General features: G+C 45.3%; 1 protein-coding gene across 1 annotated transcript in view; it reads right to left on the bottom strand.

Annotated features, from left to right (window-relative positions):
- Positions 1-17,674, bottom strand: part of rmp24 (ribonuclease MRP subunit p24) — a 51,306-nt gene that overhangs the window by 2,422 nt on the left and 31,210 nt on the right. The window contains exon 5 of the mRNA XM_080786961.1: positions 535-773. Within this exon, the coding sequence (XP_080643087.1) occupies positions 535-773 (239 nt within the window). The remainder of the gene's footprint in view (positions 1-534; positions 774-17,674) is intronic.

The following is a 17,674-nucleotide window of genomic DNA, read 5'->3' as shown; positions in this document are numbered from 1 at the left end:
AAGCATTATGTTATACTTTAGCCATTGGAAAATAGCAGATCTACCGAGTGCCGTGCTACGAGCTTGTAGATCTGCCATTTTCTTTTATCGTGAAAATGTGGTGCAAATATTTGAATATATATTTTTTCAGAGCTTTTTAACAATTTCTTTTGCTTCTGGGAGGATCCCTGGAACAACATATTTTCAGATGGGGGGGTCGGCTGCCAATTAAATAATTGTAGAGGTCCTTGACATGAGAAAGGTTGAGCACCACTGACATAGAAAACATTTCAGATCAGGTCTAAATGGGTTTTTAACCCCTTTTGGTGTTAGCATTATGTTATGCTTTAGCTGTTGAAAGATAGCAGATCTACAAGCTCGTAGTGCGCCAACGAGCTTGTAGGTCTGCTATTTTTAGAAAAATCGAAGAACGACTGACATAGAAACATAGGCTTTTTCAGAAAACTGTCAGGATGTACAGTATAAGACATCTTTAGAATCTGATCTCAGGTCAGAATGGGTTTTAATGGCTTTTCAACTCAAACCAGCTCATACCTGGGCGTGCGAGAAGGGGTCTTGTCCTTGCGTAGAGACTTGGGCGTGGAGGAGGAGGAGGAGGTGGAGGTGGAGGTGACCCTGCCGCCGCCGCCCGTCTGTGGGGTCTTCTGGCGGTGGCGTGGGGCTCCTCCTCCTCCCGGCGTGCTCTGGTTCCTGGAGAACGGCGACGCCCCGTAGTCCCGGTTGGCCCCCCCGCTGTAGCGGCTGGTGGTGTTGCACGTGTGACACGTGGCCATCTGGGGGGGAGAGACGACAGAAGAACGGACACGGTCAGGAATACTGAGCGGCCTATACTGGGAAAGATGCCTGGGGTTTCTTTTCTTTGTTTTTTTTGAGTGGTGCAACCACTCCTACAACCAGCAATGTCCGTGTTCACCTATGTATGTATGTATTTGGTTAAAATGGGTGGGGTTTAAAAAAGGCAAGAGCTTGCTCTGGTGCACTGGCCTAAAAGTGGGTCCTTAAAAACTGCTAAAACGTCTGAAATGTATGTATGTAGGTATGTATGTATGTATGTGTGTAGTATTTAAAAAGGGGGGGCTTTTTAATAAAAAGCCCAGCCCACAAAACCTTCATATATTTAAAACAAATCCAAAATAAGGTTACCAGTGAAGGGCAAAATGCCTATTCACTGGGGACTATGCAAGGCAGAGGCGTCCACCCCCCTGAGTCCATGTTAAGCTAGACCGCATACCTAAGTATGTGTTCATGTATGTATGAGTGTGTTAATGAGCACCAGTATGAGTACCAGTAGGGGCGCTGTTGTGCCATGCAGAAAGAGAGAGAGAGAGAGAGAGAGAGAGAGAGAGAGAGAGAGGGAGAGAGAGAGACAGTGCTGACAGACTGTTGCCTGCTAATGAGAGAGAGAGAGAGAGAGAGAGAGAGAGGAGGGGGGAGAGAGAGAGGGGAGTTGCACCACTCAGTTCACACGGGTGTGATCTTTTTCTTCTCATGTCGAGTTTTTAGAGACACAATATTTTTCCCTTAAAAGAAAAAAACCTTTGAATTTGCATTCAAATCACTCACCAAAATGCTAATTTGTTTGTTCTCTAGTACGATGACAATAAAGCACACCTATTGATTATTGATCGACTGTATTGATCTGGCCATACGACGTCATTGGCACACTGTGTGACCGAGTTTTGTCATTGTTTGTTGATCATTTCGCACCGTTTCTGATTTCTTTGTGGTAAGCTACTGTATATAACTACGTTCCATCTGGCTTCGTTGGTTTGTATAGTTTGGGCATACTGTACTGTACTGTACATACTGTTTGGGTTACTGTAGGCGAAAACTTTCCAAACCTTTACAAATGTTGAAAAAGAACTGTTGAAGAAAATAGCAAAAATAGCATACAGTATCTACAAGGCAATGGGATACGCTACGGGATGTTTTCACTATTTGTCGTGGGACAAATGGGGTTTAAGTGTTTAAGTGTCACTTCAACGGGATCAATATTTGTATTGTTACATAATGTGTAACAATACAACACTGTTGGGCAGAAGCCTCTCATCTCTACGTTCAAACTTGATCACACGACGGCTTCACTCAAAAGCATCTAAAATAGCAGATGCACAAGCTCCATATGCGGCTCAGAGCGACACGTTTAGAGCTTGTAGATCTGCTACTTTTGAATTGGGATTCCGAGTTTTTGACATAATGGAGGTTTCCACAAGGCAGAGAGACGATAATATACAGTATATAGCAATGCACAAAAAAAAACGTAAAATAATTAAGAAATAACTAAGAGACAAAACAACAACAACTAATAAATACAAATAGCACAGCAGTGCATTAGTCATGGCACACATGACACGTCGCGACTGGTCATCGGCAGTCAAAGTGTTAAGACAGGAGTATCCAAAGCACTTCACCCAAACACATGGCTCAGCGGAAGCAGCGATCACCACTAAGCCTTTATGCCATTCAGAGTATTTCTGTTTATCATTCCAGACATGCAACGCCATCACCAGGTCCCAGACATGCAACGCCATCACCAGGTCCCAGCATGCAACGCCATCCCCAGGTCCCAGCCAAGGACTGTTTAAAGAGGACGAGACGCGAAGAGGGCTGGGCTGTGGCCCCCCGCGGTGTGGCCCCTGGGGCGAGGGCTGGGCTGTGCCCCCCCCCGCGGTGTGGTGGGGCAGAGAGGGTCTGAAATGAGCCGGTCTCTTATGCCCTGGGTGAGGCAAAGGCCTCGCATGAGAGGTCAGGACTGTCTCTCAAAGTTGACCAAAACCCTCAGTGCTCTATAGCTGTCTCACTACTCAGTACTCAACCGCAGTACTTGAGCCATAGTATAGAGTAGACACTCCTGGAATATCATTCCACTGCAAGTGACAATTTGCTCTGTCAAACTTGTATTTAGCACTGGAGTATACTTGCTTCTGAAAGTATTCAAAAAGTAGAAATGTGTTGCTGTCGGGTATAAAACTCTTATCACCATATTTGAACACCCTGCTACAGCGTCGCACCAAAGTAGCCATAGTAGCAGATCTAACGAGCTCCACGGGGAGAACAGATTGATAAAGAGATCTGTTGATCCTGCTTTAACTCCCTTCAGTACAGGATGTAATCTATTCCTCTCTCTCAGCAGAGATCTGTTGATCCTGCTTTAACTCCCTTCAGTACAGGATGTAATCTATTCCTCTCTCTCAGCAGAGATCTGTTGATCCTGCTTTAACTCCCTTCAGTACAGGATGTAATCTATTCCTCTCTCTCAGCAGAGATCTGTTGATCCTGCTTTAACTCCCTTCAGAACAGGATGTAATCTATTCCTCTCTCTCAGAGATCTGTTGATCCTGCTTTAACTCCCTTCAGTACAGGATGTAATCTATTCCTCTCTCTCAGCAGAGATCTGTTGATCCTGCTTTAACTCCCTTCAGAACAGGATGTAATCTACTCCTCTCTCTCAGCAGAGGTGGAGACTTCTGGAGGCTCTTTGGAGCAACCTTTTCCCTCGCTTTCAGTGTGAAAATGACCTCACAAAGCCTCTGGCTTCTTCCTTAAGATCGAGGTGGGACAGAGAGGGAATGACAGGTGAAGCCATGTTGATCCTATCTTCGACATGTAGCCGTCAGCAGGAATTGCCAAAGACATCGTTGCAAGTATCTGGATGGCATGGTGATGATGTGGGCCGGCCGTCGATGACACCGAGCCTATCACAGGAGGGCATGGTGATGATGCGGGCCGGCCGTCGATGACACCGAGCCTATCACAGGAGGGCATGGTGATGATGTGGGCCGGCCGTCGATGACACCGAGCCTATCACAGGAGGGCATGGTGATGATGCGGGCCGGCCGTCGATGACACCGAGCCTATCACAGGAGGGCATGGTGATGATGCGGGCCGGCCGTCGATGACACCGAGCCTATCACAGGAGGGCATGGTGATGATGCGGGCCGGCCGTCGATGACACCGAGCCTATCACAGGAGGGCATGGTGATGATGTGGGCCGGCCGTCGATGACACCGAGCCTATCACAGGAGGGCATGGTGATGATGCGGGCCGGCCGTCGATGACACCGAGCCTATCACAGGAGGGCATGGTGATGATGCGGGCCGGCCGTCGATGACACCGAGCCTATCACAGGAGGGCATGGTGATGATGTGGGCCGGCCGTCGATGACACCGAGCCTATCACAGGAGGGCATGGTGATGATGCGGGCCGGCCGTCGATGACACCGAGCCTATCACAGGAGGGCCTGGCGGTACCGTCTGTTGCTGTGCAACTTTTTACCCGTCAAAGTTACTGCCTTTTTTTTCTTCATCAACAGAAATACGTTGACGGTTTTGTCAGCTACGGATCGTTTTTTTTTGCATTTTACTTTCATGCACCAGCTGACAAAACTTTTTTTTTTTTTTTTTTCTTAAGCACTTTAAGCACCCATTTTATATTTCCAAACATTTTCAAAAACGCGCGTAGCAAAACATAGCCAATCTACAAGCTCTTTATAAGCAATAGGTGCGACATCTTATGAGCGTGTAGACTGCCATTTTCCTGAATTATTTGAGGCAAGATTTGTGTTGCCGATGACGACATGATGCCCGGGTTGGAAACGGAAACAACTGGACGATACATTGCATGTTTAACCCATTCTGACCTGAGATCAGATTCATACGAGGTTTCCACTGGACACACACTGGTCTGATTAACCCCATTCTGACCTGAGATCAGATTCTAAAAATGTCAGTCGTTCTTCGATTTTTCAAAAATAGCAGACCTACAAGCTCATAGCGCGCCACTCGGTGGCGCGCTATGAGCTTGTAGATCTGCTATAAAGCATAATGTAATGCTAACACCAAAAGGGGTTCCCGCCCAGAATGGGTTAAAACCTGCCAAACACCCGACGGGTGAAAGCTTATATTAAGAGCATATCGTCTCCGTCTGGTGCTGCTACTTTTGAATTTGAAACCTGAATGATGTGATATAATAATAATATGCACGCATGTTAATTGTCTTGAATCAACAAAAAGACACCTGGCATCCCAAGGACCTAAATAATCGTCTGATGACAAAGTGAGAAATGATCAACAAACAATGACAACTCGGTCACAGTGTGCCAACGACACACGCCGTCATATGGCCCCGATCAATACAGTCAATCAATAATCAATAGGTGCTGAAAGAAACAAACCCACAATTAAACTGAAGCCACCTGGACTTAGACAACAAACTACAGAACAAGCTGTTGCTTCACAGTCTCTCTCACACACACACACACACACACACACACACACACACACACACACAGTGAAAGGCCTGCATTCAAACTTTTACAGTAAAGTACGAAAGCATTGGCATCAACATATATGCAAAGAATACTCAAACGGCAGGTCACTCCGCGAGCTCGTACATCTGCTATTTTTTATTCATCTTATTTTTGTGTGAGAAGAACCACAGGTTTTAGAAGGCATTCGTAGAATCAACCTCATCAGGTCTTAGTAATGGGACACTGCATTATTAACGTACCACGTGCCGTTCCTATTTCTGACTAATATTCAGTATTCAAAGAGCATAAAAATATGATGGAACAACTCACCGAGACGAAGGTAGTCATGTTTGTTTGTTGGGGCAGTTGTCTACTCTGTGAGGTCTGCTTTCAGTAGAGTATAAGACTCAGTTGTCTACTCTGTGAGGTCTGCTTTCAGTGGAGTATAAGACTCAGTTGTCTACTCTGTGAGGTCTGCTTTCAGTGGAGTATAAGACCCAGTTGTCTACTCTGTGAGGTCTGCTTTCAGTGGAGTATAAGACTCAGTTGTCTACTCTGTGAGGTCTGCTTTCAGTGGAGTATAAGACCCAGTTGTCTACTCTGTGAGGTCTGCTTCCAGTGGAGTATAAGACTCAGTTGTCTACTCTGTGAGGTCTGCTTTCAGTGGAGTATAAGACCCAGTTGTCTACTCTGTGAGGTCTGCTTTCAGTGGAGTATAAGACTCAGTTGTCTACTCTGTGAGGTCTGCTTTCAGTATAAAAAGTCCTCTCAGTTCTTGGCTAGTGAAACGTGAATGTTTACTATGTGCCCCCTCAGCATGGCCGTTCCTTTTTATAACCACTGACACCCTCCCCCCTGGGGCGGGGGGGGGGGGGGGGGGGGGGAAGGGCAGGGGGGGAGCCTCACCAATAACAATCAGCCACCAGAGAGAGCGAGAGAGAGAGAGAGAGAGAGAGAGAGAGAGAGGAACTGTCAGGAGCAGCCCTGTTGCTGGGTGCTGTGGACCAACCTCGTTCCCCCCGTCGCCCCCTCTCACCCGAAATAGGGCTTAATCCAGACGCACGCACCTACGCGCGCGCACACACACACACACACACACACACACACACACACACACAATAACTGTTTAGACTTACAATTTACAATTTAGGCATTTAGCAGACGCTTAATGCACATAGTGTCACATTGGGTTTGGATCAACAGCCTGTGTAAAATACTATAGCCTTACAGTAGTAGTAATAGCAGTAGTAGTAGCAAACTATTCTGGACATGGGCCCACGTATGCACTTGTTGGAAAATCTTTAAAAAAAAGTGCAGATGTACAAGCTTGCAGAGCGGCAAGAAGTGACGCGCTGTGAGCTTTGAGATCTGCTATTTTTGAAACATTTTAGAAAAATAGTAAAAAAAAACTCTTTAATTAATTACTTGATTACTCCGAAAAATATTAAAAATAAATGAAAAAAGATTCAATGTATCTAACATTATTGTTATAGAATGGGTTTGTATAGGAAAGGGGGGGCCGTGTCTGATACAATGAATATCAAATATCTAAATACTGAATCAAGCAACTTAAAAAAACTATCCTTGGGGTTTTCACAAAAGCCTGAGTAGACGATAAAATGACATAAATATCCCTTCAACACTGCTTCGGAGATTGTGGAATAGTTGTCTGGCTATGCGAGGCCGTCCCTAATATCCCTACGGTGGTCAATGTATGTTCTGTAAAAAATAAATACCTCAAAACTGTACTTAAGCACAGTACTTTAGTAAATGTACTAGGTTTCTGTACACCCACGGTTCCCAAAGTGGGGGTTCTTGGGGACCCCCAGGGGTACTTGAGGGAGTTTCAGGGGGTCCCCCCACCTAAATGATAGTTGGGAACCAAATGGACCCTCATGGGTCTGTAACCCAGAGTGTACAAATGGACCTTAATAACAGGTCCATTTGTACACACTTGTACACACTCAGTTAAATTAATCAATTAATTAATTAATTGTATATGATATAAATTTGGGGTCCCAGAGATAGAAATGCCATTAAATGGGGGGTCCGTACTAGCTCAATGCATGTCTCAAACAAGGGGGTGCTTGAAATGAAAATGATTGAGAATCACTGCTAGAATAGAACCGTAATACAATAAATCTTCTCTTATGGGGGTCCCTGGCGCATAAATCTCCTCTTATGGGGGTCCCTGGCGCATACCTTTTCAAATGGGGGCCCCCAGGGTAATAAATGTAAATTTAGGGCTCCTTGACATGGGAAAGGTTTGAGAAGCACTGCATTACACCACTGAGGGGACGTTACTGATATACGGTGTGCTGGTTTGAGAAGCACTGCTTTACACCACTGAGGGGACGTTACTGATATACGGTGTGCTGTTTGAGAAGCACTGCTTTACACCACTGAGGGGACGTTACTGATATACGGTGTGCTGGTTTGAGAAGCACTGCTTTACACCACTGAGGGGACGTTACTGATATACGGTGTGCTGTTTGAGAAGCACTGCTTTACACCACTGAGGGGACGTTACTGATATACGGTGTGCTGGTTAAGCACTGCTTTACACCACTGAGGGGACGTTACTGATATACGGTGTGCTGTTTGAGAAGCACTGCTTTAACACCACTGAGGGGACGTTACTGATATACGGTGTGCTGTTTGAGAAGCACTGCTTTAACACCACTGAGGGGACGTTACTGATGTACGGTGTGCTGTTTGAGAAGCACTGCTTTAACACCACTGAGGGGACGTTACTGATGTACGGTGTGCTGTTTGAGAAGCACTGCTTTAACACCACTGAGGGGACGTTACTGATGTACGGTGTGCTGGTTGAGAAGCACTGCTTTACACCACTGAGGGGACGTTACTGATATACGGTGTGCTGTTTGAGAAGCACTGCTTTAACACCACTGAGGGGACGTTACTGATGTACGGTGTGCTGGTTGAGAAGCACTGCTTTACACCACTGAGGGGACGTTACTGATATACGGTGTGCTGGTTTGAGAAGCACTGCTTTAACACCACTGAGGGGACGTTACTGATATACGGTGTGCTGGTTGTTGTTGTTATTGCCTGCAGCGACACGATTGGATTTGCTTTCCAGTTCAATATGCTGCACCGCCATTCAGAAACCGCTCAGAGCAGCTCCAACTACTGAGCAATCAATAGAAGTTAGCGAACATTGGCTTCATACTGTAAAACCTTTGGTGAAATGTCTCCCTGAAATGCCCCCTTCGAAAACCATCACAGGATAATGAAATCACGTCCAAAATGAAATTCTAATTTGCCCCGGGGAAGCTATTTATTTATTATTATTTTTTTGGCATCAGCCCACCCCAAACGGAGCCAGACAGACCTACATTATGCAGCTTTCTGGGAGTTGGTTCCGGTTTACTCCATCTCTGGTTTTAGGGACAGAAAGCAGAGCTTTCACAGACGACCTGAGAGGTCTAGAATGGTTCATGATATGACCCGAGAGGTCTAGAATGGTTCATGGTATTGTACAAGATCAGACATGTATTTCTGTCCTGAACCATTCAAAGCTTTAAAACGATTTAGCGTTGACAGAAATGCAGTGCAAGGCTCACACGCTGCGAGCTTGTACATCAGCTCTTAATGGAGTGTGAGAGCTATTGATTTAGAAAGGCTTTATTTTATTTTTCAATTAATGCAGTGTGAGAGCTATTGATTTAGAAGGCTTTATTATATTTTTAAATTAATGCAGTGTGAGAGCTATTGATTTAGAAGGGGTTTTGTTTTTTTAATTAATGGGCTATTAGACCAACAGTCGTATTTTGAAATCAATATCCTGGCAGTCTAATCTAAGTGTAAGAGGACACACAGGAGGGAGACTCCAGGGAGAGGAACAGGTTGTTCCAGGGAGGGAACAGCATGTTGTCAATTCTCAACTGCCAGCCGGGGGCAAACGGACCTCATCACGCTGGGATTGGTTTCCAACCAGTGGTCCCTGAGGGAGGTTCCAGGTGGTCTCCAGGCAGCTAAATGATGACCAAATGGACCCTGATAGATCTTTAACTCTCGAGAGCGTAGAATGAAACCATATGGACTGGCGTACGTTATTGCTAAACACCTGCATTACTTAATTGACATTGCCGCCTGTTATCTTCTCCTGTGGTACCAACATCAATACAGCGTGGAGCATTGTGGACAAAACCTTATCCAGCGATAACAAAATAGTCTTGAGATTTTAGCCTCTCGGACCAAAAACTAGCAATCAGATGGTGGTCCGTGCCGTGGCTCAAATGCAGAATAAAAAAATAACGAGGCGTTGATATGAAAAGGGTTAAAAACCACTGTCCTATAAGGGGGTGCATTGAAATACCTCCTTGCTCTCCCCAATGCTTGATTTATAAAATCGACGATCGCTCGCTGTGTGGCATACAGAAAATGTATGGCCGATACAAGCAGCTCACAGCGATGGCGCTAAATGGGTTTATTTCCCAGGTAGAGGCATCAGCACACAAACTACAGTAAGTCACAAGATGCAATACATGCTGTAAAGTAACTTTAACTACATGTTTTAAGGCAAGCGTTATGTTATAGTTTAGCTCAGGGGGCGGTGGGCAACTTTGACGATGGAGAGAGGGCCACTATATTTCCACTCTCACTCCAGAGGGCCACATCGCATACTGTCGTAGCAAAAATAGCCGATCTACAAGCTCAAAATGCGTCGCTGTGCAGCGCTTTTTGAGCTTGTAGATCTGCTATTTTTGAAAAAAACTGGAACAACATATTTTCAGATTGGGGTCGGCGGCCAAATAGATATAATTCCTTGACATGAAAAGGTTTGAGCACCACTAATATAGAAACAGTTTTTTCAGATGTTAGAATAATTTATAGAATCTGTTATCGGGTCTTAATGGTTTAAGTACTGTGCTTAAATACAATTTAGACTTAGTTTTTTTACATGTTTTACTTTTTTACAATTTGCAATACCTTTACTTCTACTCCACTACATCTCAGAGGAAAATATTCTACTTTTACGCCACTACACTTATTTGATAACTTTAGTTACTACTGTAGTTACTTTGTATAGTGTATACATTTCGTCCGTTTGAAAATAGCCGATCTATTTTTCAAATTAGAAGACTTTGTCAGCTAATAAAATGAACATTTCATTAGCCAATTCTGACCGGGAACCCGTTTTGGTGTCAGCATCATGTTATGCTTTAGCTATTGAAAAATAGCAGATCTACAAGCTCATAGCGCGCCACCGAGTGGCGCGCTATGAGCTTGTAGGTCTGCTATTTTTGAAAAATCGAAGAACGACTGACATTTTTCTAGAATCTGATCTCAGGTCAGAATGGATTAATCAGACCAGTGTGTGTCCACAGTGGAAACCTCGTATGAATCTGATCTCAGGTCAGAATGGGTTAGACAACGCAGAGGGCTCATAGAGAGAAACAGAAGTCCCAATCCAATCACAGACACGGTCTTGTTGTGATGACACGCACGCATGCCATGCATGGCTGCGCCGCGCGTGCGCGTGCGCGTGCACACACGCACACACACACACACACACACACACACACACACACACACACACACACACACACACACACACACACACACACACACACACACACACACACACACACACACACACACACACACACACACACACACACACACACACACACACACACACACACACACACACACACACACACACACACACACACACACACACACACACACACACACACACACACACACACACACACACACACACACACACACACACACACACACACACACACACACACACACACACACACACACACACACACACACACACACACACAGCCTTCCAAAATAGACTAGGCTCTCTAGCCTTGCAGTGGATTAGGCCGAGACAGTGAGTGAGAGGTGCCAGTAAAAGCCTGTCAGCTTCATCCCTGCAACACGGGCTCCAAATAAACCAGAGCCTCTGCTGAACCTGCACGGCAACAGCCCGAGCCTGTTGACAACTCGTCTTCGTCGGGTGGAAACCTCATGAGTTGATTCTTTCTGACGTCTTTTGAATGACATTTTTAGTTTTAGTTTAAGTCCTATTCTAGTCGTCTGAAAATGCTTTAGTCTAGTTTTCAATCTACAGTTGATTTAGTCGACCACAAATGTATTTTGGGGGGGGGGGCCCTTTTGTCGTCGTGATGTCCGAATTTGGCTACGTGCTGAGAATAGCCGATCTACAAGCTTACAATGCTTTGCAGCGTCACACGTTGTGAGCTTGTAGATCTGCTTTTTTTTCCCCAGAGTGCAACACCCGAGTGTAGTCAAAATATACAATGACTAAAATTGTCTTTTAGTTCTACTGGATCTCTTCTCTCCACTCGTCCCTCCATTTAGACATTTTAGTCTAGTTTTTCTAGACGAAATTGTTAATATATTTACCGTTAGTTTTAATCATAGCTTAGTTTTTATTGGGTTAGGGTGAAACGAGGTAGTCAATGAACATTCTCCGCCCTAGTTTTAGTCTACAAAGTCAACAAAACGAGTCCAAAACGGTAACTTCTCAGGATTCAAATTCAAAAGCATTAAAAGTAGCAGATCTGCCCAGGTGGTGGCGTAACCGTCTGGGCACCATGACTGGTAATCCAGTCGCAGTGTGCCGCGGGTTCGACTCCCGAGCCCGACACGGCCTTTACTGCATGTCTCCCCCCCCCCCCCCCATCTCTCTCTCCCGTTTCCTGTCAGCCTACTGTCTGTCCCTTCCCAAAAAAAACCAATAAAAGGCGTAAGCCGCAAAAAAGAAAAGTATCAGATCTACAAGCTCGAAAAAACGCGTCGTGTTTCTACTTTTGGTGCTTTTGTCGGGGCGTCCAATTTACACATATGGAGATAAGAGGTTTCTGGACCCGACGACAATGGATTGATGTTTAACCCATTCTGACCTGAGATCAGATTCATACGAGGTTTCCACCGGACACACACTGGGTCTGATTAACCCATTCTGACCTGAGATCAGATTCTAAAAATGTCAGTCTCACTTCGATTTTTCTAAAATAGCAGACCTACAAGCTCGTAGCGCGCCACTCGGTGGCGCGCTATGAGCTTGTAGATCTGCTATTTTTCAATAGCTAAAGCATAACGTGATGCTAACACCAACATGGGTTCCCGGTCAGAATGGGATAAAAAGGGGCGGTCGTAAACGGCTATGAGCGGATATGTCCTTAATGAAGACACAGCTGCTTCATTGTTGTGGGTGAACAGGGATGAAGACTGAGATCTGGGGGGCTGGAAGCAGGGGCTATAACCCATTCAGGCCCCGACGTCAAAATAAAAATAAAAACCTTCTAAATTCTGTATTAGTGGTGCTCATTTTTTTTTTTTATAGCAGATCTACAAGCTCAGTAGTCGCGCCACGGGTGGCGCGCTATGAGCTTGTAGATCTGCTATTTTCTCAATAGCTAAATTATAACATAATGTTCAAAACACACAAAAGGGGTTCCCGGCCAAAATGGGATAAAACAATGGGATAAGTTGGGGACACAGTGTCTGCAGCAGCTAAATATGTGCCGACATCACAATGATATTCATTTCACAAGTGGCTGCTGTCTGTGTTATTGAATTATTATGACGTGCACGGCACTATTTGAAAAAATGGCACATTTTTAGAAGAGTGCACTTTAAAACGAGCTATCCTTCCATGACTACTGGGGATACGGAGAATTATAAATAAAACACAAGTGGAAACTATAGCACTAAATGGGTACATGATGTGTTATAACGCGACAGATTCAAAGGATATAAAATGTACCGCCTTTTTAGCCAATGCTTTCTTTGTCAGACATTGCACACACACACACACACACACACACACACACACACACACACACACACACACACACACACACAGGTTCGGATTGTTGCTTTAATTCGCCTTTGATGTGACCTCAAACGATCAGGCCCTGCAAATAAAATAAAAAATAATCAAATTGATCTTATATTGTGGACACACATATTAACTTGGAAAATGTATGCGAAAAACTTTGGCACCAAGGCAAGTACCGTACAAGCAGCAGCCTTTACAGACTGCTGACTAAGGCGCTGTGCGTGTTTATGTGTATATTTACGTGTGTATGCGATACTATGCGTGTGTATGACACACACTCTTTGACACCAACTGCGTGTGTGTGTGTGTGCGTGTGTGTGTGCGTGCGCGCGCGTGCAAGGTGCACATAACTGTGGGGAAGAGAGTGAGTATGATCCCCAGCGACCCTTGGCTCTCTCTCGGCTCTAACCGGCCTAGATCCAACCCCACCCACCCCCCCACCCTCCCCTCCCCCTCCCCCCCCCCCTCCCCTCCCCTCCCTACCACCCCTCCCTCCCCTCCCCCCTCCCCACCACCCCCCGTGCAAAATACCGAAACGTGCCGCCCATCGTCAGCCTCCTTCCCTGAGACGCCATCGGTGACAATCGCTAATTGCATAGTGACAAGAAATCACCGCGAGTGACCCCACTCGAAAGTTAACCCATTCTGACCTGAGATCAGATTCATACGAGGTTTCCACTGGACACACACTGGTCTGATTAACCCATTCTGACCCGAGATCAGATTCTAAAAAATGTCACAGTCGTTCTTCGATTTTTCAAAAATAGCAGACCTACAAGCTCGTAGCGCGCCACTCGGTGGCGCGCTATGAGCTTGTAGATCTGCTATTTTTCAATAGCTAAAGCATAACATAATGCTGACACCAAAACGGGTTCCCGGTCAGAATGGGTTAATCCCCGCCGAGGCCACACACACACGTACACACGTACGTACGTACGTACGTACGACCGTGTACGTGTCCATTTTCTAATTCAGTCTAATCCTGGATGTGGACAGGATCGCACGGATGATGATGATGATGATGATGATGATGAAGTCACCGGACACATTACTGGCTCCGCTCCCTCGTGAGTCACCGTCACTTATTCTGGGTTTTAAATACTACCGTTGGGTCAGTGGTTTTCAACCAGTGGTCCGGGGACCACCGGTGGACCTTGAGGTGGATTCCAGGTGGTCCCCCCCCATGCTAAATGATGGAGAGTTTGACTTAACTCTTCAGAGCGTAAAATTAAACCAAACGGACCCGTTCAATGAATCAATCGATCGATCAATAGTAAAGGGTACATTTTATAGGCAAAGGAAGCCATGCGAGGCACCGACCTGCACATGAGGAGCGATTAGGGGTTCAGAGTCTTGCTCAAGGACACTTCGACACCAACTCTGGGGGGAGCCCGGGATCGAACTGGAAACCTCGCGGTTTTCCCCCTATCGGGGCACGTTCTACCGGCCACTCTACCGCTGAGCCACTGCTGTCGGACAGTGTCCAATCAATCAATCAATGAATCAATCAATCAGAGTACTTTAGCAGGGCCACTGACCCAGAGCACGCAAGGCCAGCTTGTGGCTAAGGCAACGGATCTTACGCATGGGCCGTAATAAACGCCTGGCTATAAGCAGGTCAGAGAGGCCACAGGACCGACATTCACCAACAGATGTCACAAGCCGCTATAGAGCGTCACAGTCGAGGACCTCCCTAGGACCTCCCTAGGGAGGCGCCCGAGAGGCATCCTAACCAGATGCACGAACCACTTAAGCTAGTGACTGTTTGGAGGAGCAGGCTAATAGGTGTTAATGAGCAGGTAAATGAGCAGGTGAACGCAATCAAGTCAGTGTACGTTTACAACACCAGTGCTTCTCAAACGGAATTCTACATTCTCTAATTTCTTCAGTCATGCAGATGTTTAACAAATATTTAACTCTTGCGGTCCATTTGGTTTCATTTTATACTCTAAACAGTTCAATATCTATAAGGGTCCATTAGGTTACCAACTCTCCATCATTTACAGTAGCTGGGGACCACCTCGGAACCGCCTCAAGGACCACTGGTGGTCCGCGGACCACTGGTTGAGAACCCACTGGTGTAAACCTATACACTGATTATATTGGGTTCACCTGCTCATTAGCATATATAGCCTGCTCCTCCAAATAGTCGGCAGTTGAGTCACGTTTCTCTGCAAACGCAACGCGTGCAGGATGCACACGGGGTCGAGAGAGGTGCAGTTGTCGGGCCCTGTTTTTAGAACGCAGTCATATCCAGATTTATTTCTCAAATCTGATCTTCAGGACCGACTCATACACATTGACGTTTCCTCCAGTTAAGGGGGGGGGGGGGTGGGGGGGGGGGGGGAGTTTTTTGCTACCACTGTCCCAAAATTGCTTGCTCACGGTGTAAACCCCGGTGTAGTACCCCACTTCGCACTCGTGGATCAAAGATCAATTATCGCGCTCCTCTAATGACGTCAGTGCAGGGCGCTTCGCTTGGGTCTTCGCTTGGGTCTTCGCTTGCAAGTGACGTTTTGGACAGTCAAGATAATGTGACGTGGGTGATTGGAAACGTTCAGACTGAGACGTATAATCGTATAATAAAGAATCTGATTTCAATCAAGTTTCAAACCGTAACTGTGTCTCAAGTCGGAGTTGTAAAACAAAGCAGAATTGAGGAGGTGCTTAAAGGCCTGAACATGAAAAAGCAGAAAAAGGCTGCACACTCGTAGCCACGATGAAGGGCCTTTATTTGACAGAAACCAACGTTTCGACCTGTGAGGTCTTCTTCAGGGAAGGAAGACTTATTTTTCAGATTCCATGTGACTTTGTTTTCCTCACAATAATTGTAGTGGAATAAAAGTATAATATTTTCCTCAGATGTAGTGGAGCAGATGTAAAAGTAAGTTTAAAAAAACAAGTAATGAAGTAAAATATACCTCAACATTGTACTTTAGTTACTTTAGACCACTGGCTAAAAAAAGGGGGACAAACTAATCCTATTCTGGGTGTAGATTATTAAATTACGAAAGGCTGCGAGCACAAACACAGTAATGTACGAGCGACAAATGAGTTTGAGAGAGAGGCAAAAGTACGGTTACATAAACGAGAGGAGATGAAATAATGATTACTGCACACTCTTGCAGCGGCAGTGGTGTGTGGGTGTGTGTGTGTGTGTGTGTGTGTGTGTGTGTGGTGTGTGTGTGTGCCAATTCAACGGGCTGAAAGTGGTGCCATTTAGACCTGAGGCCGATTCTAAAAAGAAAAGGGCTTCTAAATAAGTTTTCTGAAAAGAAACAATGTTTCTACAGTTTCTACAATGGTTCTCAAACTATTTCATGTCAAGGAGCCTCAAAATGATATGGAATTGGGCAAACCAACCCCCATCTGAAAAACATGTTGTTTCAGGGACCCCCCCCCCCCCCAGAAGCAAAGATACGAGTTCAAAACGTTCACCGTGAGGATTTGCGCCACGTTTTCGCGATTTTTTCAATAGATGAAGAATAACACAATGCTTAAAACACCAAAAGGGGTTCCTACTTTAAAAAGGATGATGGTGATCCCGCAACCTTTTAGTAAAAGTAGAGTGTGACTTAGGGCAAAATAGGCATTTTTTTAGGCAAGTCAATGGTTTTGTGACCTAGTCAGGAGTAAGTACTGTACATTGACCTAAGTCTAAGGTTTATATATGCGAACTACACAACTGCACGAAACACACAGAGAAGGCTTTGTTGCATGCATGCATGTACCAATACATGCATGTACCAATGCATGCATGTACCAATGCATGCATGTACCAATGCATGCATGTACCAATGCAATGCATGTACCAATGCATGTACCAATGCATGCATGTACCAATGCATGCATGTACCAATGCATGCATGTACCAATACATGCATGTACCAATGCATGCATGTACCAATACATGCATGTACCAATGCATGCATGTACCAATGCATGCATGTACCAATGCATGTACCAATGCATGCATGTACCAATGCATGCATGTACCAATGCATGCATGTACCAATACATGCATGTACCAATGCATGCATGTACCAATACATGCATGTACCAATGCATGCATGTACCAATGCATGCATGTACCAATGCATGTACCAATGCATGTACCAATGCATGTACCAATGCATGCATGTACCAATGCATGTACCAATGCATGTACCAATGCATGCATGTACCAATGCATGTACCAATGCATGCATGTACCAATGCATGCATGTACCAATGCATGCATTGGTACATGCATGCATGTACCAATGCATGCATGTACCAATGCATGCATGTACCAATACATGCATGTACCAATACATGCATGTACCAATACATGCATGTACCAATACATGCATGTACCAATGCATGCATGTACCAATACATGCATGTACCAATACATGCATGTACCAATACATGCATGTACCAATCATGCATGTACCAATGCATGCATGTACCAATGCATGCATGTACCAATGCATGCATGTACCAATGCATGCATGTACCAATGCATGCATGTACCAATGCATGCATGTACCAATGCATGCATGTACCAATGCATGCATGTACCAATACAT

The sequence above is a fragment of the Protomyctophum bolini genome (genome assembly GCF_963924005.1).
Source record: "Protomyctophum bolini genome assembly, chromosome: 17".
In the NCBI taxonomy this organism is placed as follows: domain Eukaryota; kingdom Metazoa; phylum Chordata; class Actinopteri; order Myctophiformes; family Myctophidae; genus Protomyctophum; species Protomyctophum bolini.
This window is presented reverse-complemented; position numbering and strand designations above follow the sequence as displayed.